Source organism: Pseudorasbora parva, chromosome 9 (genome assembly GCF_024679245.1).
Source record: "Pseudorasbora parva isolate DD20220531a chromosome 9, ASM2467924v1, whole genome shotgun sequence".
In the NCBI taxonomy this organism is placed as follows: Eukaryota; Metazoa; Chordata; class Actinopteri; order Cypriniformes; family Gobionidae; genus Pseudorasbora; species Pseudorasbora parva.
Window position 1 is genome coordinate 23,910,609 of NC_090180.1, and position 24,181 is coordinate 23,934,789.

Sequence of the window (24,181 nt, forward strand, 5' to 3'; positions counted from 1 at the left end):
CTGAACTAAACTCTGCAGGATAGTGGGAACTCCAGGGGAACCCTGTATTGTCTAGGTTTGGAGGCTTTACTAATGAGTTGAATCCAGCATTTTGAATTACTGTAGGTAGGCATCCAAATGTACAATCCCGAGGATGTATGGTCACATTAGAACAAAGCAAATTTGTGTGAGCAGAGCAACTAGAACACATGTAAAATCTACATTGAAAACTTTTTCACTCTCAAACAAAAGCCTTGATTGCTTAAATTCCTTTTGAAATGACTGGAGTTTGCTTGTGAAATTTAGCTTGGACAACAGTGAATGTGACTGCACCTTAAGAACCACTAATATAATTTCCCTCCATTTGGCAAAGAAAACAATTCTGTAAAACATAATGAAATGTAATTATGAAGCTGCAAGTGGTGCAGGCACATTTACCATTGCTCTCTGAAATCCAGTAATTTAAAAAAGTTATCCACACACAAGTTTTGCATGAGAGCAATACAAGTTGAAGAAATGCAGATTTCATTTGGTTTTAATATTGTAAAAGCTAATTGTTTTTTTTTTTTGGCAAGTAACATGTCAGTTTACGCTGAAGGCAACAAAAAAAGCTGTGGGACAAAATAAAAAAAATCAGACATTCAGAACAGTGTTGGTCAATGATCTTTGTTTAGATGCTCTCACGGTGCAATATATTGTATAAAACACTTTGTATTTTTATGATGGTTCTCCAGAGAGCAATCATTGTAATGTTTTTCCTTTTGAATGGTTCCTCCTTTTCCTTTGCCAGACGTAGTCATTCTATTTGATTTGATTAATATTCATGAGCAGTAGTTTTCTGGTCAATTCATATATCAGTGTGAGCAGGGCTACCAGATGTGATGCTGCAAAAAAAGATTCCAGGATGATTAAAAGAGTCAATCACAAGTGTTTCCTGTTTGCACATTCTCCTACACCTGTAACACCCTGCAAATGAAGAATGTAAAACACATGACGTCCATGATCCATCACCAGATAAAACTGTTTAAATTTTTTTCATGATAGAGTTGTGTGGGTAGATCTACACAATACAAAATAAAAACCCAACGGCTTGAGAGATTTATTGTTGCTTTATCATGTCAAAGCAGGACTGCTCTGTTCTCCTGGTATTCTCCATTCCTTCCTGTTCAAGTTTGATTGAACTCTAAACAAAACACCCAAATCAATCAAGGCTTTGGAGGTCATTTAAACAAATACAGGCATATGCAACGGTGGATTGAAACAAACTAACAAAGTCTCACTTTTTTTTTTTTTTAACTCCACTGACTTCCAATCATACCCATGCAATTGTGGGAGAGTGGAAATGCAAGCTCAGGCTTTTTAAAGTTTTGTGAACTGAAAAATTCACACGAGAAGACGTGGCCAACAGAGGATTGCAGTCTTGTGTAACTGCTTGTAGGGAACATAGCTCTCCAGAAGCTGGACTGACATATTCGAGAGTTTATATCAGTGTAATAAAACCACAAAGGAGTGGGTGAATCCAAAGTAATGACAAGAGCAGAGAGAGTTTACATACATTTTGCACATTCTATTATGGTTTCATACAAAAAAAGGACAAAACAATATGACAATTTTGTGACAAACTGTACACATAGGAACAAAGTCTGTAGCTTTGTCTCTCAGAGTAGCCTGGTAATGTTACAGAAAGATTATCTCCATTATTTTACATAAAAATGAAATTAAATAAACAGCGCAGAGTCACTGGGGGAACAAAACATTCAAAAGACCAGTTCTCTCTAGTAATAGACAGTCCTCAAGACGATGCCTAGATTGACTTGCATTTGCTGGCTGACAGAATCTGACTGAGGAATTCAATGGTGCACGTGTTTTATACATCAGAATCATTTAGGCCAAAAGAAGAAAAGACACAGGGAGCTCAGGTGCTGGTACAAATTCAGTTGCCATTGTCCAAGTGAATCACAAAGCAGGTCAGCTGCTCATTACAGGTAAGAATGTCTCTTAAGCATCTACTGAGAGTTGTACCATGCATCACAAATAAAGTGTCTTGGACCAGAATCAGAAGTCCATTACAAGAGATGTTTCTTGTCACACCACGATGCGCCCACAATTATTACTCTCACCATTGACGTAAGGTTAGAACAAATCCCACGTACCACGAGTACACCAAGCAGGAGGCATCATAAGCCATAGCTTTGGCCATGGTTAACTGGTACCCACCACCTTCCGTCTGATACATCATTGAGAAAAGGCTAAGCCTTTGCCACCAATTAGGGTTCCACGATGATTTATACTGAAGTGCTTCCAGACATCTGTCCAAGCCTGCATAATTGTTCAGACCCTCAAGGAAGCTGATATTTAAGCCATGTGTGGTCCTTTGTTGTCCCCTGTCCTTATTGTGGTTTTGCCTCCTTGTGCCCAGAGAAGCAGGCGTGACCATTACTACCGCCCGCGACCTCCTCTCATAACACCACGTGGAGCCCCTCGTCTGACATTTGGACCCACATTGGGGCCAGGACCACCTGGGTTAGGTGGCCCACCACGGCCCCAACCACCTCGTCCTCCTCGTGATGGAGGCCCATACCCAGCTTCATCTCTTGGTGATGGTCGGCCTATAATGAATTGTATAATATTAGTATGCAGAATGCCATATGCATTTTACAATAAAACAAATCATTAGCTATGTTTCAATCATCTTTTTATGTGCATTTTGAAGTATTGGATCAGAAACGATTAGGGGTGTGACGAGAGTCACGAGACACGAGATTAGGTACACGAGAACAAGATAAGATTTTTACAAACTATTTTTAAGAAATGCTCAATGATGAGTTACATGCCTAGAATAGTTTGCATGTGCATTTGAAATGTTTTAACTCGTCATTGATCGTCATGATCGTCTCTTCAGATCTTAGAACTGCACAATATGAGCTTCTACAACTTTTGAACTCCTAATGGAACCTTCCAACCAATTGATCATAGATCAAGTGCAAATAATAAGTGCAACTATAATCAAAGTACTCAATACTCAAAGTGCAAATTGAGACTTTGATTTTTTTTTTTTTTTTTTTCAAGCATGATACTGATATGGTTAACTACACATAGCTTAAACATTGAGAGATACTCTCATGCCTCAGGGAGTCGCTTTCAAACAGCAGAATTGTATTGAAATTGTGTTTGAATTTGCGCTGGAGTTTACTTTCACTATTGCGATCGTGCATCCTCTGTGAATAGGGAGATGTGGTGCTGAACATGCAGTTTAAAATAGACATTTGTCTTGACACTTCTGTTGCGCAACAAATCCTCCACCACGGTCCTGGCGGTCTTCATCTACAAACATGACGGGTTTGCGAGTCATACGGTTAAGTAGAGAGATTTAGGTAAAGGGGTTTAATTGATCAATTATCAGTATTTCAACTGACGAAAATATATTTATTCAATGTTATCCAGATTAGATTTTACCTGCAGCAGCATTGTGAACGTTTGTAATGATACGTTCGGCCACTTTTAAAGGTATCATTATATTTAAACTGCAAACACATGAGAAGAGTCTCTGCAGTAAAGACCCACGAATCCAGATTAATGTGGTACATTTCTCTTCAATGCGGTAGGAAATTTAATGTGGAGGATTGTAACTATGATTGACAGAGCAGCTTAAACGGTGATGGGATGCACGCAAGCGAATAAGCAACAGAGTCCTTTAAAGATGGCAAAGTAGTACATCCCAAAGCTTACTTAAGCCATAGCATACTCTTCTGCTACACACTCAAAAGTGGGTACTTTTTCTTCACAAAAAGGGTACATACTTTTAGGTTGTCAATTTGTTCACAAACAACACATTCCTACTATTTCCGCTAATAGTGTTTTATTTATTGTTGGTTACTAGGTTACCAATACTACCGGTGTCCACTCTAACTTGATGGAAACGCAAGTAATTCGCATTTGTATTTCTTTTTTTGTGAACGTTGAAAATATTCGCTTCGCGTTCGGATGGAAACCCAGCTATTGTAACTTGTCCATCCCTCACCTGCTCGGTCATCAGGCACTGCACCAGGGGAGTCCATGTCACCAGTGCCTGGTCCGTCATGCCATGGCCGTTTGCGTGGTGGCAGTGAGGCCATATCCATGCCCTGTAGAGAGGAGGAACGCTCTCTACTGGCTGGAGATGGACTGTCATGTACATTGTGGTCTGGCCGCTGACCATCCCGATAACTCTCATGACCTGAACACACATACACACCAACATGAATTTTATTGGATCTTTGATGTTAAGCTTGAACCATGTCTTTAATGTAAAGCTTAAGTTAAGAGTAAACTAAGAAAAAAAAAACTGCTTTACTGTTAATATAACGTAACAAATTATGTTTTAAAGCACGTGGACACACTATATTGTGTGTAGCCCATTTTTCAATAAGATCCACCTGAATAGAGCATTGAAATATAGTGTGTAATACATGAAAACAATTATTTTCAAGTGGCTTACACAATGGCTATGTGCTGAAAAATGTATCTAGAAAACAAAGACATTAAAATGGAGCAAGGCAATAATTAAGACAGACATGGGCAGCAAGGGCCTAGTCTAACATGTAATGTTTTAAACAGATCCCATCCTGTCATCTCCTCATTGGTCATTTCATGGCACTGCTCTTACTACACTGCTTACACTAAAGGAGTTCCTTGTTTCTGAGGCAAATCACAGAATATATTGGAATCCTCACACCTAACTGGCCTGTCATCCAATTTGGCTTTAGTCTGACTTTTTTGTGTCTGTGACTGAAAAAATGTGGGCTAAAATCATTTAGTGTGCACTTGGCTTTATGGCCTCCGTTAAAGAAAGGGAATTTGCTCAAGCATGTCTTACTGCACTGCAACAACAAGAACATTTATTGGCATCCCCTTCATGCACTTCTACCTGAATCTCGCCCTCCCTCCCAGCCCTCCTGGTTTCTTCCTCCTTCATAGTGAGAGGGATAATCATCAGGAGTTGGGAGAAGCCCCTTTCTTCCTACACCACCTAAGAAAGATGTCATGTTCAAACCTGACACCTCAGTTTTAATGGACGCAACGTGAGCTCAAGGACTGGTGAGTGGAATAGGTTCTACCTCCTCTTGGTGGCCCGCCACGCGGTCTTCCTCTTCCTCCCCAACTTTGGCCCATGTCTTCTTGGGAGTCAAAGCTCTCATCTCCACCATACTCATCTTGGAAGCCACCCATTCCACCACGCCCACTTGGGCCACCCCTCCGGTATCTGTAAATTCAGAGCCAGACAATAAAAACAAAGTGTATATAAAGCAGTTAAAACTCTGGTCAAAGATCCGAAAATATCTGTACAGCCTCATGGTTAAACGAGTATACTTTGAAACGGTTGAATGTTCAACAGGCAGAAAAGGAAGCAAACCCAAGCTAATTGTTGCATGCATCACTTACGAATCATCTCCATGTGGTGGCCGTCTTTGCCTCTGGTCAAACTCCTCACCAGAACCCTCATACCCATCATACCTGTGTAAATATCATCAGACACAAATATCACATTCTAATCCATATGATTAATCCATGGAAAATAAAATCAGTTTATGTAAAGTCATGTTGTCCTAAATGAAGCATACCTGTCATGTCCCATGTACTCTCCATCATGTGAAGAAAACCTTTCCTGGCCCTCCCACTGGCTTCCAGAGCTTCCTCTGTGACCTCCAGAGTATTCCTGTCCAGGACCTCCAGGTCCTCTTCTCCAGCCCTCTTGATAACCCCCATCATCACCCCAGTACTGGCCTCCATCAGAGCCCTGACCAGGTCCTCCTGGGCCTTGTCGCTCCGATGGTCCCATGTGGTGGTTAGGTGGTCCTCGAGAAGCATCTCCTGACAAAATCAGACAGGGAGAGGACGAACAAGTGACTATTGGCTCTCACATTCTTGTTGATTAATATATCTTGCTAAGAGGAAGAGCTGCATGATTAATCGTTAAAAGATGGCAATATCGATTCCTCATTAGAGTTGGGTACCGAAACCTGGTGCCAATATAGCACCGGTACCTACATAACCGGTATATACCGGACCGAATCAGAATGCAGATTTCGGTTCCGTCCACTTAAGTTAAAACTCGTTTCTGCACTTTGGCTGGCGCTGAGCCAGCGCTCGTCACATATCACAAGGATTCAGTGTTTTCAAACACACCATGTTTATTTTTGGTTTCAGACATTTCAATGCACAGAAGTAGTAGCAAATACACACTGATGTCTATGGAAGTGCCAATAACTCCTTTCTGACAATTATAATTTGACTGTGTTTTATAGTTTACTCTATTCTTCTCCAGTCACTTACTTCCATGTATTTCGGGAGAAGAGTATGAATTTACATAGGCTAAATCCAACAGATCCGATTCTCAACTAACATTGCGGCTCCCATCGCTAATTATAGATCACCAAAACACTTTCACTCTTACATTATATTTGAAAATCAGATTATTAGATACCTCATGACATAAGTAACAAGTTTGTGAATTTTGGAAAAAAAAAACGAAAAAAAACAAAACGATACAGCTGAGCTGTCATACAGCACTATTGTGGCTGCTGTGTGTCATGAGAAGCTTGACACGTTGCCATGGAAACAACATGGCAATGCGTTCTAAAATATTTAGCCAGAGAATATGGTCATATTAATGTAAAATAATGCTGAACTGAAGCTGGTTTGTAGCAGACCAAGAATACAGTCTACTTTGCTGTCATTAGTGCTGTAATATCACTAGTATTAGTGTGGTTATTTAGTGTTAAATTAGGCCTTGTAGTTGGGTTAGGTTGCTTAGCTTTTATTGTGTTTTGTATCTATTTATATATTTAAGTATACTTTAAACTTTTAATAAATTGTTCAATTTAAAGAATAAAAGAATACAAAAAATAAAAAGCCATTCTTTAATGTCATCCACCGTCTTTTTGTGGCTCTTTTTTAAAAAAGTATCGATTCAGGCACTGTTTAGCCACTGGTACCATTTTAAATGTACCGGCTTGGCACCTGAATCGTAAAAAACCCAAACGATACCCAACCCTATTCCTCATGAACTCATTCCTAAAATGACAACGATCCATGTGTCTCTTAACCCTTTGACAAATCTGCATTGGTGCTGCAGCTGACTCAGAGAAAGCATTTTTCATGTATCATCAATATAAAACGGCTTCACTTCTGCTTTCGTCTTTTCAATCACACATTATTATTATTTCTGTTACAAATATTCATATCCAGAAGTACCAGGATAAAAGTTTACAGTTTGGATAAAAACACTGATGTCTACAGATGTGATTGAATCAGCATTTGAAAGAAACTTGGTGGTACTTTAAATAACGCTTTAAATTGTTTAATTATTAAATATTACATATATATTAAATATTATTAAAATAGCGGTCTGTTCAGAATAATGGGAGAATCGTGATCTCTGTTCAAAAACAAAAAATCATGATTTTCAATTTATCCAGAATTGTAATGGAATAGTATGAATAACTTATCTTCCCACAAGAGGCAGAGCATTACCTTTCCCATTGGGACCCTGCTGTCCCATTCCATGCATCATTGACTGAGGTCCAGGATTCTGTCCCTGGAAGACATGTACAAAATTTCAGCAATAGAAGCTACCCTGGCATTTATTCAGTTACATCTCTTTGTCCTAAACATTCACAGACACATTTATTCAAACAGTTTCTTCACCTGGTTGAACTGTCCTCGGTTTCCATCACCCATGTGTGGTGGTTTGCCTTGCATGTATGGTGGAGGACCCTGCATATTGCCTGGAGGTCCTTGCATGTTTCCTGGTGGCCCCTGCATGTTGTTTGGTGGTCCATGCATACCCCCTGGAGGAGGCCCCATTCCATGCATATTTCCCATGCCCTGCATATTGCCATGAGTCCTGGGTGGAGGCCCCATCATACCCCCTGGCATGGGTCCCTGATGGCCCATCATATTTCCATGTGGCACAGGCCCCCTCATATCCTGATGCATCATACCTCCCTGTGGCGGCCCCTGTCCTCTCGGTGGTGGTCCCATCATACCGCTTGGAGGTCCACCACCAGATCCAGGGGGAGGTCCTTGCATGCCTCTGGGACCAGGTGGCATGCCAGGAGGACCCTGGGGTCCCATGTTCCTGTGAGGGCCAGGATGACGTGGAGGCCCATGCATGTCTGGAGGTCCCATCATACCCTGCGGAGGAGGCCCCTGGTGCATAGGCCCTGGTGGACCCATTTGGCCTGGAGATATGAATTGACCAGGTATTCCACCTGGTCCCACTGGGGGCATGTTGTGTGGCATTTGTTGTGGAGGCATGGATTGAGGGAAGCCTTGTGTTGGAGGGGGCATCTGACCACCCTGTCCTGGAAAGGGTGGTACTGACCCTGACTGTCCAGCAGGGGGAGGCATTCCCTGCTCTTGTAATTGTGCCATTCGCTCAATCTTCAGTTGCTATAGATACATTTAAAAAAATAATTAATATTAACCAGTGTTGATATACATAATTTATTACATTTGTACATTTTTTCAGCACAATGCAAAAGCTGTACATGTAAGCATATCAGCTGACCTCGAGCAACATTGGGTTTGTATACTGGAGAGCAGCCATTTCCTGCTCAATCTCTGCTTGTGTCTTCTTCTTGCCATCTACTTTCTTCTCATCCTTCCTTTCTTTTGGAACCTCTCCAGGAGGCATTGCTGGAACCTTATTCTCTGCCCAGGCCTATTGAAAAAAATATATATTATATATCAAAAATAAAAAATATTATATATCAAAACCACAGTATGTCTGACAGTGCTACCAAAACTTGTGTATAACCCAATCATATTGACCTGTTGAAACTGAGCTGGGATAGGTTTTGCATAAGGAACTTTTTTAGTTGGGGGCTTTTTTTGGTCCTTCAGCATAACCTCTTCCATTCCCCAGTCCAGACCTGGGATGCTCATCTCAGGCTCTGCTACCATATCTTTTCCTAAGCACATAAACACAGATTCTCAATAACCAACCAATTACCTATACATGAATGCGTTTAATGTCAATAAATATTGACTGTGTATGCTAACCAGTTTGTTCTTGTTCCATGGCAGCCTTCAGTTGTTCTGGGATCCCCATGCCAGGAATGGCGGCAATACTATTGGTCTCTATGTCATCTAGAATTATCCCAGCATAAACGATCATGAATTTATATGTAAATCCTCTACATGGCTTCTAAATTACAAGAGGTCAAGGAATACTAACCATATTCCATCCCATCTTCTGACATTCCAGGCAATAAGTTCAGATTGTATCTGTCCCGCATCTTGTCCCCTGGCCGATTCCTTGTCCAAAATTTGCTGAGGGAGTGATCGCAGAGCAATGAGCTAAAATCTATGCATTTTAGGTTCATGATTTTAATTTCTTTGTTTCTGACTGTTCACTTAACTGTATAGTAGCATTCAAATTTAAAGGGGTCATCAATTGAAAAATCTACTTTCTCTTAAGCTTTTGATATATAAAAGGTCATGGTAATATAGGAACAATTTCAGTTTCAGAGTTGAAAACTTCCTTGTTAGTCAAATAAAAGCTTTTGATAGCTGGCTCAGCAAACGATCGATCTGTGAATGTTCATACCAGTGACATCAGTGTGCAGTGAAAAGCCACCTTAACAGACAACAGAATGCCTAATCGTGTAGCCCCGCCCACCGACTCACGCATGCCATGTAATTGATATATAACATAGGCCTGTTGAGCTAAACTGGACTGAACTTCCAAGCAATAAACATGCCATATAAACTTAATTCGGATTCCAATATAAGGAATGCATTGTTGAATTTTTTTTTAATGAAGATCCGACTTCCAGCTAATGAGGATCCAGCACGTGGGTAACACATTGTGCGTTTTGCTTTATTTCACTGTGTATTCGTTTGTAGAAAAACAGACTGGATTTGCAGACAGAGTGAGATTTAAGAAAAACTATAAAACGATGCTGTGCCTTCTATTGGATCCGACAGGAATGATGCAACAAACTTATGTGAGTAAAAAAAGTATATGTGTATGTGTCTAACTAAACATATCTTACCACACTGTCAAAGGCTGGAGTATCCTTTGTATTTGAGGTGCTGTTAGTTCATTGCCCTGTGATTCAGGATCAGATTAGAACATGTATGAACCAGGGCTTGCAAAGCCTAATGTACCAGGGCAATGTGTTTTCCGGTCGGGCTACCAAAATGCATCACCTGCCATCCTTAATTGTGAAATAACTTTCCTTTCTTGATGTGTGTTGTTCAATCTCGACTTGATATTTGACGGAAAAAATGTGTGTGTTAGTGATGCACGGTTATATGGGCAGTCAAGTATTGAAAAATAACATTTTAATTAATTGCAGGTTGATGAGAGATAAATCATTGTGTTTGTTTGATAAAGACATTTTGCGAGCTCTGTGGGCCAATCATTCCATTTGCTGTTTTCAAAACAATTCCCACATGTAGGCTACTGATGAATGGAGGAATCGAAACTTATTATAATATGCAAAACTGTTATCCAATCATAGCAGTGGGTATTTACTTCCTAGTTTTCAATGCACCACGCCCATAAAAACTGAGCTTTCCAAGAGCTAGTCTCAAAACCAGGGTATAAAATAGCCTCATACTTATTCATTATGATGTTTATGAATGTAAAAAACATGTGAACGTCATAAGTTGAGAAAACAGTATTATTATTAAATTTTTTTAATGCCAGTTCATGACCCCTTTAAATATAACCAAATGAGTGTGTTAAACTGCACAGCATTGTTTGCTGCAAAAATGTAAAAATAAAATAAATATATATATATATATATAACAAAACCTTGTAACAACTGGTATTGAGAATTGGGACATTTCACTGTTATTGGTATTGGCAACTAAGATTTCGGTAAATGTAACAACCCTAAAGGCTACAACATACTCCGCAAGAACAGAGAAAAAAAGTTCTCGCTCCCAGGGGCTGCGAGAACAAAACTACATCATTTTGTTCTCGCAGCCTTGGTTTGGGAGTTCTCTCTTTACAGACGCATTTCATGCCAGCCACTTGAAAGTTGTTACACTCACTCACCTGGTGTGGTCATTAGACCCAGAACACAAGATGTGTCCCAGTGGATGCCAGGCTAAACTCCAGATCATTCCTTCATGAGCCATCTCCATTCCTCCTACTTCTTTCTCCACACTAGCAAAATATAAAAAAATACATAACCACATCAGCAGTCAAATAACATACTCTACAAAGTATTACATTTTGACTTAAGCTACCATATATGGATACAGAGAGGATCTGAACAGAGATTACCCTGCATGCCAAAATAGCAGCGATCCATCAGAGCCTCCACTAGCAAACAGGCCTTCATGAACAGGGTGCCAGGCTACAGCTGCAACCAAATATAGAAGCGATCCATCAGATATGATTAGAGAAAACACTGCTTCACCAGCAAAAGAGCCATTCATGCACATTCTTAGGATTTGAATACCTGTGGCTTCTTTTTTGTGTCCTCTAAAAACCTGCAGCTCCTCTTTGAGGTTGCGGATGTCAAACAGTTTGCATAAATGGTCACGTGACGCCGTCAACAGCCAGTTGCCATTGAGGTTCCACTTCACCTCCATGACTGTGTTTTTATGTGCATGTCTGAGGACAAAACACAACAGAAAGATAAATAGCCCCACTTAATTGATTTTACTTGATTAAGTACTCAACGCATTAAACTCCCTCACGTCTATTGCAGTCTCAAAATTTTGGCCAGTTGATAATATCTAGAATTAAATATACAAATAAAATGAATTTCTTAGTTCTTATTTAATTCTATAAACTATAATACTGATCTACCAACATTGTTGCTATAAAATAAATTGAAATAAGCTGATAACATCACTGTTTTCTCCAGAACGACTGTACAACCAAATCAGATTCTGTTGCAATATTGTCCTGTTTAACACTGTGAAGCTGCTTTGAAACAATCATCATTGTAAAAGCGCTATATAAATCAAGTCCAAATGCTGGCAAATGATTATTTTCTAAACTAAACTAAACTCTGAAACAGTCTTCCTAGCATTGTTTGGGAAGCAGACACACTCTTGTCAGTTAAAATCTAGACTAAAAATATCTCTTTACTATGGCATACACATAGAACATTATCAATTTATATTATATTTTTTATATAAAATCAGTTAAATGATTGTTTTAGGCTGCATTAACTAGGTCAGCCAGAACCGGGAACACTTCCCTTAACACCTGATGTACTCTTTACATCTTAAGAATAATGGCATCTATGCTAATATTAGTCTCTCTGTTGATCCAGAGATTTACTGCAGCAGGACCCAGGCTGTATCCAGATCAGATTATGGACCTGCACCTAGACACGACCAATACATTGACACGAAATCCAGTGGCACTGATCCTCAACAAACCTGTCTCCTGCGTGATTACTCTGATCTTCAACCAGATGGAACTGGATAAATATTCTGAATGTTTCGAATTCTGACTTCTGACTTAAAATGTTTGTTTGTTGGTCAGAGGAGAACTGGCCTCTCAACTGAGCCTGGTTTCTCCAAAGGTTTTTTGTCCATTCTGTCACCTAATGGAGTTTGGGTTCTTTGCCTCTGGCTTGCTTAGTTGGGGACACTACTAAATATTCAATTATATTACTGATCTGGCCACATAGACACTATATGATAATGGAAGTGAGCTGGATGACATCAGTTTTCTCCAGAGTGGCTGTACGGCTGAACCAAGTTCTGTTGAATTATTTTCCTGCTTAAAGGACAACTCCGGTGAGAAATGAATCTAGGGGTAATTAACAGATGGTTACCGAGTAGATCGTTCTCTGGGATGCGTTTTCATGACAATCGAATGTAAAGAGTTTTATCTTTAAAAACAGATTAGCTTATAGCGCTTGTCTATGGGGCACAGGGTAGACACAGGGTGGTAAAATTAAATCGCTAGTTAATACCACTAACAAGGCTGAAAATAGCCTCACACTAACACGGTAGCATAATGAGGGTCCCTACATGCAAACTGAAGCATTGAGAACTTTGTAAGTGTACAAACAGTTTAATAAGAAGATACTTTATAAACATAGTGCTTTACGCGTTCATGGACAGGCACCATCTTGGAAAACAGTCTCGACGAATTGATCCACGAGCGCTGTTGTGAGCTGTTCGATAGGAATTAAGTTTGTGAAATGTAATAACATGGACGTTTTTATTTTTATTTATTTCTTTTTTCTGTTGTGTTCAGTGTTTTCTTCCGGAAACAACGGACCATATGAGATTCCAAGTCACAGTTCATCACTTAGCACGGCTTTCGTGGCTTGATGAGTCGAGACTGTTTTCCAAGATGGCGCCTGCCCGTGAACGCGTAATGCACTATGTTTATAAAGTGTCTTCTTATTAAATTGTTTGTACTCTTACAAAGTTCTCCATGCTTTGGTTTGCATGTAGGGACCCTCATTATGCTACTGTGTAAGTGTGAGGCTATTTTGAGCCTTGTTAGTGGTATTAACTAGCGATTTAATTTCACTACTCTGTGCCCCATAGACTAGTGTTATAAGCTAATCTGTTTTTAAAGATAAAACTCTTTACATTCGATTTCCATGAAAACGCATCCCAGAGAATGATCTACTCTGTAACCAACTGTTAATTACCCCTAAGTTCATTTCTCACCGGAGTTGTCCTTTAACACTGTGAAGCTGCTTTGAAACAATCTGCATTAAATAAAAGCGCTATATAAATAAAGGTAACTTGACTACTCGAACCCTTTAGTATAATTTTTTTTATTATTATTGTTAAATGGCTTAATACATCTAAGTAACAAGCACCAAATCATTTGGGCAACGTAAAAATATTACATGATTTTCTTGCCTGTGTCAGTCTGCTAATTTAGTATATATAGTGTTTTTTTGTTTTTTGTTTTACATATAGGAAGTGTTTTATTTCTCAAGCCGCCTTTCCACTGCACACAACATTCGGAATTTGCCCCCTAGTGGATGTCGCACGGAAATTTCATTATGATCATACACGGGAGAACCTTATTCTCGCGGTCTCAGAAAACCCCATTCTGTATGATACTTCTCTATTCTCATACAGACTTTAATAGGGAAAATGAGGCTTGGAAGAAAGTTATAGTTTTATATATATATATATATATATATATATATATATATATATATATATATATATATATATATATATATATTTTTTTTTTTTGTTTGTATGTTTTTGTCATATTCAAGCAGCCCACTTCAATGCAATAAGGAGACGCTGTTGATGTTTAGATGTGTATGTGTAGGAGTGTTCATGCTAGAAAGATTAGGATGTGCACCTGTTATTTTTATTAAAAGATGACCATTTGTTGAGCAAACTGTCAACAGGTTAGAAGAGACGTATAAGAATGAGTTTTGAGTGAAAGTGTTAGATGCTCTGGTTTGTTACTTGAAACAATAAAGTCTATTATTTTGACACCTGAAAATCCTGACAGAGATTGACTTCTGCCACCAAACTAACTTACAGTGTTGCTAAACTTTGTCCAGTCTTTGGGTCCCAAAATTTGATAGGTTGCTGGCTGTCTTTGCTGCCGGACACCACCAAGCCCTTTGTGGGATGCCAATCAACACACTTCACATCTGCTCCATGTCCTGGAAACACATGTAGGTTTTGAATGAGTTTGTGACAAAAAACAGATATGTGTATTTGCACATTTTTCTTTTATATATAGCTACCCATAGGAAACATTTTTATTACTTTTCAAGTCAAATGTGTTTTTATTATCATTCCTCTATATAGTGTGTATACATTGGAATTAAATGACATTTCTTCAGGACAATGCAACATGTAATATGATCATAAATGAAGCATTGTTATATGCATCACATGCCATAATATTTTATTACAACTCTATAGTAAGCAAAGCCAGCCTTTAGTAACGGCCAGAACAAAACATTTTATTAGATTACACTCCATTATTAAAGTCACATGTCACTGAACTAGCAAATAAATACATCCTATAATATTCATATTGATAAATGGGACATATTGACTTTTATTTTAAAGGGCACATCATATGATTGCCACAAAAACACTGCTCAAGTTAGCATGAACTTGTTTATTAATAGTTGCTTGAATCCTTCATAGCTGTGTTTTTAGTTGACAGAAATGAATGAACACATAAATTTAGAGGAAGAAAGCCTATAGTCAAACAGACTGAAAATCCCTGTTGTGAAATAATTTCACAGAGATCTATTTAAAAATAAACTATTAATTAATAAATAAAACACACACACACACACACACACACACACACACACACACACACACACACACACAGTATAATAGAATATATGTAGTGTATATGTACAGCTGGGGCAGTGCCATAGCTTAAAGACATGTAGCATTTGAAAAAGAAAAAACATGGAGATACATTTCATAGACTGTGAAAGGTCTTACAATGTATGTCGCCTATTCTATTCACATTTTTCATGCAATACTTTATTTGATTACAGTCCTAAGTATAAACATTTTTTACTGCTAAATTGAAAATGCCATCTTTCAATTTTTGTATTTCAATTATAAGGTCTATAATTATGAGATCCAGCAGATCATACATTGGGTTAGTTTTATCTATTTTCTTACTGTTAAATTTCAGGGCACTTTGCCAACGGCTTAACAGGTACACCAATGAAGCGCACAGATGCAATTTTTTTTTTAACTACCTTCCAGTAAACTAGCGTAAGAGTATATGCATCTTAAGAGGTTGAAATATTTTACCTCTCAAAAGCTGTTACAATAACCCGAACCAACAAAGCAAAACGGTAAAGTTTGCTTTTTAAATGTCTGTTAGTAAAGCATTCCAAAAAAACAATTAATTATTTGCTTTATTCGCACATGCATGGATTGGGATTTTATTTTTTATGGGGACTTTCCGCAGACAATGATGTTTATACTGTACAAATTGTATATTCTGTCCCATAACCCTAAACCTACCCACAAAACACCTTTTTTTTTTTTTTTTTTTTTACATTTTTAAAACATCACTCATTTAATAATAAATTGATTTATCATCGTGGGGGCGAAAACGTTTCCCAAAAGGACAAGGATTTTGGATATTGCCATCTTTGTAGGGAAATATGTAATATATAATTTAAAGCAATTGTTATGGTATTGTATATTCATTTGTATACAGTTTTATTCGTTTTTAAATAAGAAGCCCATTATCATGTGATGATGTCTTTGCATTTAAGGCGTATTCTTTTTTTCAAAATGGTCACAGGTCAAGTTATACATGTCTTGAATACATATGTTGTCAGTATTGTAAGAGATAAATACTTTATCCTCACTAAATTGTATTAAACACAAATATATCAAATTATGCCAGAAGGAACAACTATTTTTAAACTAAGTCATCAGATGTGAGCAACAATTTTTCTTAAAGTACTGAAACAGAAAGCACATGGTAAAAAGTTATTCAGGCAAGTGATGGTTTAGAAAAGTTAAATGATTAATTAACCCAGCAAGTTTAAATTTTATTCTGTACTATACTGTAACTTTCAGTACCAGCATATGATGGTTTAATGCTAATTCTGTTAAACTATAAGAACCTTTAGTCATAGGAATATATGGGTTATATATTTTTAAGATAATCACTAGATGTGATGATATTCTGTTTGAAAAAATAATGAGAAACAAAATCATTTTGGAAAAGATATCTACAGCAAACTGGTTGTTTTAGATTGTTTGGCAGTAGTACTACGGCAAAGGGGCACTGCATTATTAATTTTTAGAACAATAAAAATAAATGCGCAATAAATCAAAAACCTTTTCCGATGATCATGTGCATTACATTTCAACAAGAAAAATATTATTCCTAAAAAGATTTACTACACTATTAACAGAGAAAACAATGTCTTTAGCATTAATAGATCATTTAAAAAGTCAGTAAAATATTAGTTATAATCTCAAACATGTCTAATAAATATTTTGTTTTAATGCAGACCCATGAAAACTGCCCAAACCAATGCAAGAACATGAAACTGATACAGACAGCCCAAGGTAGTGTGCAGATTTGTGTGAAACAATGCGAACACTTGTGTTTGTGAACCCAGATGACAGCATCATTTTGTTTAAAGGAAAGCGTTTTATATCTCCACATCTTATATAACATACCTCTCAGAATTCTTTCCTCATGACAGCGCAGAAAGTCCCAGATGCGTACAGTTCCATCATCAGAGCAAGTGGCAAATTTATTATCCGTAGGAGAGAAACTGAAGACACAGCAGGGAGAGAATCAACAATGAAGGATAACATAGCAGTTCTCTGTGGGGTGGACATCTTACAGGGGCCCTTTGAGTTGATCTGACAAGGAACCATCCATCTCCTTAGCAGACAGCTCTTTCTACAGAACAGTCCTCCTATCATACTCACTTTAATGCATCACTACTTAAAAAAAAAAATTCAGAGGCTAAAGCTATGTGAGCTGCTCATAGACAGCACGCAAGCTAAAAGGATTACAAGTTAAAAATGGCCACACATTTCCCTGTATTCTGACCCTGCAGTACAACAGAAATAGGAATGAGCATATATAAAAGGTATTTACAATCATGTAGGTTTCAGACAATCATATCTACACAGACCACTCTTCCTTCCAGATGGCATACACGCTCGTTCAAGCATTTGGCAAAACTGAGCCTGCCTCAGTTTACCAACTCACTCTTTGACCTCCAAAATCACTATTACTTAACCATTTCTACAGACAAATAAAGCAGAATTATCACACCACCTTACGCCACAAAGTTCAAGTGTTAATCACAGTGCTCAAGCGATGCATTCCATTTTTTAAAAGCATGTTAAAAAAATAGAAATTAACCACTGAAGTGAGCAAAAGCCTCTCTTCAGCTGGTTTAACTTCAACCCATGAGCCATTTGTATGAATTGATGATACTGGCTTTAAATTTGTGGCTTCCTTCTTTGTTTTAAAAAAAATATTGCAGGTGAAATTGCATTTTATTGCATCAGAAAGTATGTAACAAGCTCTGCATTGTGTCCGAGTTAACAGAATGAAAGAGTGCCAGTGAATCATAAACCTGGATTTCACTGTGAATGAAGATGTTGCCATGTGCATTTATACCCGTAGAGTTGTATCAAAGTAAATATCCGAGTTATTTATTCTTAAAAAAGTCTTTATTTAGAGGCAGTATTTTTTATTTTATTAGGGAAGACTTGTTTAAGGGACTGACTGAAAGTGTGGCACAGACTCTGCTGGCCAGTCGGGAACCATTGTGAACTGAATCTTAAGAGTTGTGTAGTTTCCTACAATTACACCAGGGGACGGACAAGAGTCCAGCACCTCCAATATGGAGGCTCCATAAACCCTTTCAACAAACACTTTAGTCCCTGAGGGTCTTTTTAACGGATGTGTTTCTTTTTTATTCTAGACTGCATGTGTCATCACCTTAGAATATAAGTAATTGTAAATACTTTATTTAAAAGTGTGAAAAATACACCTTTTCTGTACAAATTATGTATATAAAAGATGAGGATACATAACTCATAAGCCACAGGTGACAAATAAATGCAGTGTTGCAACAACAACGCACACGTGTCAATAATAAAGGACATTAACATTGAGCAGCACAAGGAAAAGTATATCAGAACTGACAGCACTGAGGAGAGCCCCCTACAGGCAGAGCCCTGCCACTGCAGGGGCAGTAACAGGCTTGGATTAACTACAGAAAATGGTAGATTGTGTATAGACCTGGCCTCTCTAATCGCCTCCTTGTGAGCCTGGAACATCTTGACGTTATTCATGTTGGACTGCCAGTACTTCACGTAACCTCCATGGTCGGCAGTCAACATCCACATGTCATTGTGAGACCAGGTCATTGCCCTGACAGGACTGTCATGAGCCTATGAGAAGAGGAAAAAAAGAAGATAAATAAACAAGAGCCTTTTACCAAGCTTATGAGACTGAAGTAAAGTGGTGTGCCAGAAAATCAAAAACATGGTTTCTGTTTACCTGCAGAATTGTCTCAAAGTTAAACGTGAGACCATTCCATAAAGTGAACTCGCCGCTGGACGCACCCGTTACAAGTCGCCTGCCTTCAGGAGTCCACTATAAGATGGGAACAAAAGGATAAGGAAAGATTTAGAATCACCAAAGAACCATTTTACAGCAAGCATCAAACTAGCAAAACATACTTCTTAAAATACAAGCCTAACACTTACCCGCACAACAAACACAGGGCATTTGACTTTGTTGGTGGAGGTCCTGACAAACTTTGTCGTAACAGCATTCATAGGGTTACTAAGCATACCAACTGGAGGAACAAGCTGCAAGAAAATTAATTATTTAAATAGATATACAAACTAAGGAAAAACAAGAACCAACCATAGTAGTAGTAAAACATATTTACATCATTGTAGCAGCCTGCATCTGGCTGAATAGCACGGAAATCTCGATGATCTCGCTGCCATAAACGATTCTGTAATACAGTAATTAGCCAGATATTAAGATTGCTAGAGGAGGGGGGCTGTTTTCTCTCTTTGTTAGTTAATTTTTTTGTTGTTGTCAAGATTATACCTCAAGATATCTAATGACAGATGGGTTATAATCAATGGTCTTGCGGTTGACAGCTTTCCTCATGCGCTTGCCATCAAAAGTGAGCTGCTGCATAGCTTGCTGCTGGGCAAAGTCCGGCCTCTTGTAGAACAGCTGACGGGGTGCCTGGTGCTGGAACCGAGGCATATGGAAGAACCGGGGAGGTGAGCCGATATCTGTCGCCATCTTGACAGTTTTGTTGCACCTGAAGATGCGAAGGGAAGTTAATTTACTACGAGTTTAAGATTTATTACAGTGACTCACTTTAAATGAATAAAACAACCAATTGCACAGGTCAATGGAAAATATAACATACAGAAAGGCAGAAAAGACATTAAAATCTACATTTGTGCTGCAAGACCATCTAGATAAGATGGTAAATAAGAAACACGTTTTATCCTACTGCAGAAGAAAACTGAACTGCATGGCATAACTTAAGCAACAACAGAAAAAAAGACACTGCAATCAATCAATCAAAATAGTTAATGATGTGAAGAGTATTTGGCAAAAATAAATTATGTAAAGAAAAAAATGCAAAAGAGTACACAAAATAGGGTAAAAACTAATAATTATTACAAAGAATTTCATTATCATATTTATGAACTGGTTTCTATATTTATATATTTCTTTTTCTTTTTTTTTTACAAAAAGGTGCTCCATATGCAAGCGATATCAAATCAACCCAGGGCAAGTTTTTCCAGGGCAGGATAATTTGCCACCTTGGAATTATAAGATTTATTTGCATTCCAAACAGTTTGAGATATTGAGCTTCAAAGATTTTGCATTCCATTAAACTTTGTAGATAACCTTTTTGTCTTCTAAATAAATCCCATACATTAATCCACTATGAATTGTCAGAGAATAAGATTAACTCACATTTGACAAAAAAAGGAAGGAAAAAAAAAAGTAAGAAACACGTGACAAATTCTACTTATTTTACATGTCAGAGAAATAGCATCAAATGTTTGTTGGTGTTGACTATCTGGAATCACACTGAATCATAAAAATTAATAAAAAGGGCATTATATAAAACAGTTTTGGTTCCGTTTTAGCAATGTATAACTTGAAACACACATTTACCCATTACAACTTCTAAATGTGTCCCAAGAAATCAGCAGAAGATCACAGTGTTTGTTGTTAACATTCTTTCAAATATTAAAAACATCCCCCAATTAAAACCATTACGATCAATGCAAAGGTCTGAATAATAGTAGCACCTATTACACTGACTTTCCAAAATTTCCAATAAAAAATACATACAACAGTAAACACAAAGTTGGTATTACATCAGTGACTGGTTTAATTAATTGTTGTACAATATCAAGGCCAGCTAAGAAGCTCGACTCCTAGATAGGACATTTCATTGTAAAAAAAAAATAAGTTTACCTAATGACACTAGATTGTAGCTACATTGAATTGTAATTCAATTACAGATACATTGTAATTATTACGTAATAAATAGTGTGTAATAAGCTGTGTACTAATGTTGGGAAGTAATTATTATTAAAACAAACTCCTAAAATGCAGATAAACATTGCATTCTGTAACTGTTGGTTTTGAGTTCCTAATGCCACATTTGTAAATCAGGTCAGTTTCCTGATGAAACTCATATACAATAAAACGATATGGATTACTTTTCCCAATACAAAAACAACTCTAGTAACTTGTTTAGATCCATCAGAGCTGACTGGGATCAATAACCTACTGTAAAAGGTAAAAGTAGTGGACTCTTTAAACAAGTCTGTGTTAAAAGAGGGAATAATAATGCTGATGTTTAGGAACATGCCCTCATGGAGCATTAGTCCTCAACTGGTGGGTCTGGTGATTTTATATATATATATATATATATATATATATATTACACACACACACATATACTTTCAAAGTGTGTTAGTTACCACTTAATATTACTTAATATTTAATGTAAAATCTGCATCCTGAACCAAAAACATTTGAGAAACACTGTCCTGGAATTAATTTGTGAAAAACATACATTTTATTTTTATATTTTATTTTATCTTTTTATTTTACCATCACAGACCAAAAAATGCACGCAACTTATCCAGTGGGTTATTATTATGCATATAAAAGGCACTAGAAATTCAATAAGACCACTGTTACTCTGCTAACTAGTAATCAGTACCCAGACACGTTCATGAAGAAAAAAAATGAACGTTACTTTAAATGGATGAAAGTAAGAACACGATCTGTGTGACAAAACCTGTATTTTGATAACTGGTCAGTACATGTAGATACTGTATGCATCTCTATATACTTATATACACACACCTCAGCTACTATTTAAGAGTAAACTTTAGCAACGCAACTGTGAGTTGTTGGTTTTTAGGATTGTTGGTGGCAAACATATTGTCCATCCAAAGCCTTTTCTCAAATATATTCCGAGTCGACATGTTAATAAACCTTGGGTAACATTGACAGGTTTGTGAATAACAGTCGAATCTTTTAGTTAGCTTCATGTATTTTCTTTAGGTGGCGTTAACGTTACATCCCGCTTTGATGTAACCGCACAGAGCTCAATTAACTACAAACATATTTAAACCAACAAACATGAGTCAAGTATTAAACACATTTATCTCTGAAATACAGATACTAAAACAAAACGTGAATTGGCGGTTGGTGCATAATTTATACCTGTATTATCTTGCTCGAAGTCGTAAATGTCTCTCTTCAGTTCGAGGTCTGTTAGCCGTTAGCCAGCTAACACACAATACCTGACGCTAACACAGGCCCTCACAAACAGTGAACATTTCCACCGCCTACCAGAATGAGAATAGAATCTCCTTATAAAAATAAGCGTTTATTTGAGAGCAGAATCTGTCCACTGAGGTAGGTAATTGTGTGCTGGCTGTGAGAGCGGTTATTTCTTTCCTGTCTCCCGCACAGCGTGTTTAAATGGCGCCCGGTCAATACTTGAGAAACTCACCCCAAATATCCAGTGCTGACTGAGCCTAAATAGTTAAAATTTAACACACGACTCTTCCTTGTAGAGACCTTTGTAGTCTCTCTCTAAAAATGAAATGTCAACTGTCTCGAAATTGCGCATCAATTTGCTATTTTTCATTAAATTACCCCCCTGCCTCCATCTCGAGGCTTCCTCTCATTTCGTTGCTGCTTGAACTCCGAAACGACGTCATGAGGTCAGACGTATCGGCGGGAGAACAGCGTCACGGCACGTTTATTTACCCCGAAGTATGTTTCAGTTTTCTTTTTCTTTTCTTTTTTTCTTGTTAACCTTGTTGAAAACATGTGGCTACTGTCCTGTGAAACTTTTTTTGTTGTTTGTTGGATTCAATGTTGTAATTCATATGTTCGCTCAATAAAAAAAAAAAAAAAAAAAAAGTGTGTTTCAGTTTTTTTTGTTTGTTTTTTTTTTACGAAAAAAGTAAAATAAATATATTTTTTAATTATTCCATAACATTTACCGTGTTAATAGTTAATTGTTAACTAACTTGTTAATAAAACTAACATAGTTTGTCAAACATTTTCTTAAGAATTTATTTTTTAAATTGGATTTTGACACTAAATGTTCCTTTTGTGAAACTTTTCTTCATTTGTTTTGGTTATACAGTTATACTTTTAAGCTCTGGAAATATGTTAGTTTTGTTATCTCAAGTGCTATACGTTTCGAATCCCAAATCTGTTATGTACTTTTTTTTAAAGCGGATTCTAATTGCCTACTTTATAATAAACCCATTTTTCTTTCTATATAGATGTAATATTCACGAATGCAAATTTTCAAATTGTAAGCCTATTTTTGTAGCATTATTACAAGAGGCATACATACTCATACTAATTCTTTACCTATTATTGCTTACTTATTTTATATTTTATTTGCGTTAGGTAAGCCAAAAAATCTTACACATTTCTTAATTTATTTTATTTTAAAACAATAGAGCAATGATACGGTTTAAACCATAGACCGTAAAAAAATATGGACGACTCGACATCATCCGTTTCCGCTTGCCATATTTGAAGCTTTCAGGCAGGGGTGCACGGCGCTGACATCTTGGGACCGAGTCTGCGCAGTAGCGATTTCGGGACCGGAGTTGCGCAGTAGAGCGCAAGAAGTAGAGCAGGAAGTACAGTCACGATATCGAAAGCCCGCCCACACTCTCGCAGATGCAGAACAATTAATTATGTTGGTGTGAAATAAACAGTTATGGAAATGTAGAAATTAAAGCTAAAGCTCTAATCTGCTCCCAAAAATTTCGAAAAAAGTCCGTTAGTGCCTCAGTGACAACTTCACTCAGAGAAGCCGTCAGTCTCAGCTGTCAATCATGACGTCACACCCCCCGTTTTTATAGCATCAAATAACTAACTCAAAGTAAACTTATTTTTAAAACGAACACCTGAAATGAAATCATCGTGATGATAACTGCCTTCAGTGACATAAACTAACTTTGGGGAAACATTTTTAAAGTGTAATTTTATTATTTAGTTTGCCTCGCGTCCATTAGAAAACACAGAGGAGCGGCTATACTGGGACCGGTCACCGGGGGGCGATCGAGGCGCGAAAGCTTCAGTAAATGAGAGGGAGACTGCAGGCTTGGTTTAAACTATGACACGAATTCAAACCATAGGGATTCAAACTAGTCCTTTAAATTC

General features: G+C 37.6%; 1 protein-coding gene across 4 annotated transcripts; it reads right to left on the minus strand.

The window, feature by feature from the left end:
- Window positions 1–1,064: 1,064 nt before the first annotated feature.
- wdr33 (WD repeat domain 33) lies at window positions 1,065–22,710 on the minus strand. 4 transcript variants are annotated; one of them, XM_067454379.1, is made up of 23 exons: window positions 22,208–22,709; window positions 19,538–19,760; window positions 19,371–19,439; window positions 19,183–19,287; window positions 18,974–19,069; window positions 18,713–18,864; window positions 17,125–17,222; window positions 14,474–14,600; window positions 11,442–11,596; window positions 11,264–11,342; window positions 11,033–11,143; window positions 9,200–9,294; window positions 9,025–9,111; window positions 8,794–8,933; window positions 8,531–8,683; window positions 7,666–8,412; window positions 7,492–7,555; window positions 5,580–5,829; window positions 5,401–5,472; window positions 5,076–5,221; window positions 4,886–4,987; window positions 4,001–4,195; window positions 1,065–2,588 (listed from the first exon to the last, which is right to left on the minus strand). In XM_067454379.1, the coding sequence occupies exons 2-23, from the start codon at window positions 19,739–19,741 to the stop codon at window positions 2,419–2,421; spliced, it is 3,417 nt and encodes a 1,138-aa protein (XP_067310480.1). In that variant the 5' UTR covers window positions 19,742–19,760; window positions 22,208–22,709; the 3' UTR covers window positions 1,065–2,418. The 4 variants fall into 4 exon arrangements, with proteins under 4 accessions (XP_067310480.1, XP_067310478.1, XP_067310477.1 ...); XM_067454377.1 differs by lacking the exon at window positions 4,886–4,987 and having other exon boundaries at window positions 22,500–22,709; XM_067454376.1 differs by lacking the exon at window positions 4,886–4,987.
- Between the last annotated feature and the right edge of the window lie 1,471 nt (window positions 22,711–24,181).

Bases quoted from the DNA above. Each gene is read 5' to 3' on its own strand.
- wdr33 (XM_067454379.1), bottom strand. From the start codon at position 19,741: ATGGCGACAGATATCGGCTCACCTCCCCGGTTCTTCCATATGCCTCGG. The intron at 7,556-7,665 runs GTGAAGAAACTG...CATGTCTTCCAG, and splicing joins ACCGAGGACAGTTCAACCAG to GGACAGAATCCTGGACCTCA. The intron at 4,196-4,885 runs GTAGAAGTGCAT...ATGTGTGTTCAG, and splicing joins GGAGGGAGGGCGAGATTCAG to GTCATGAGAGTTATCGGGAT.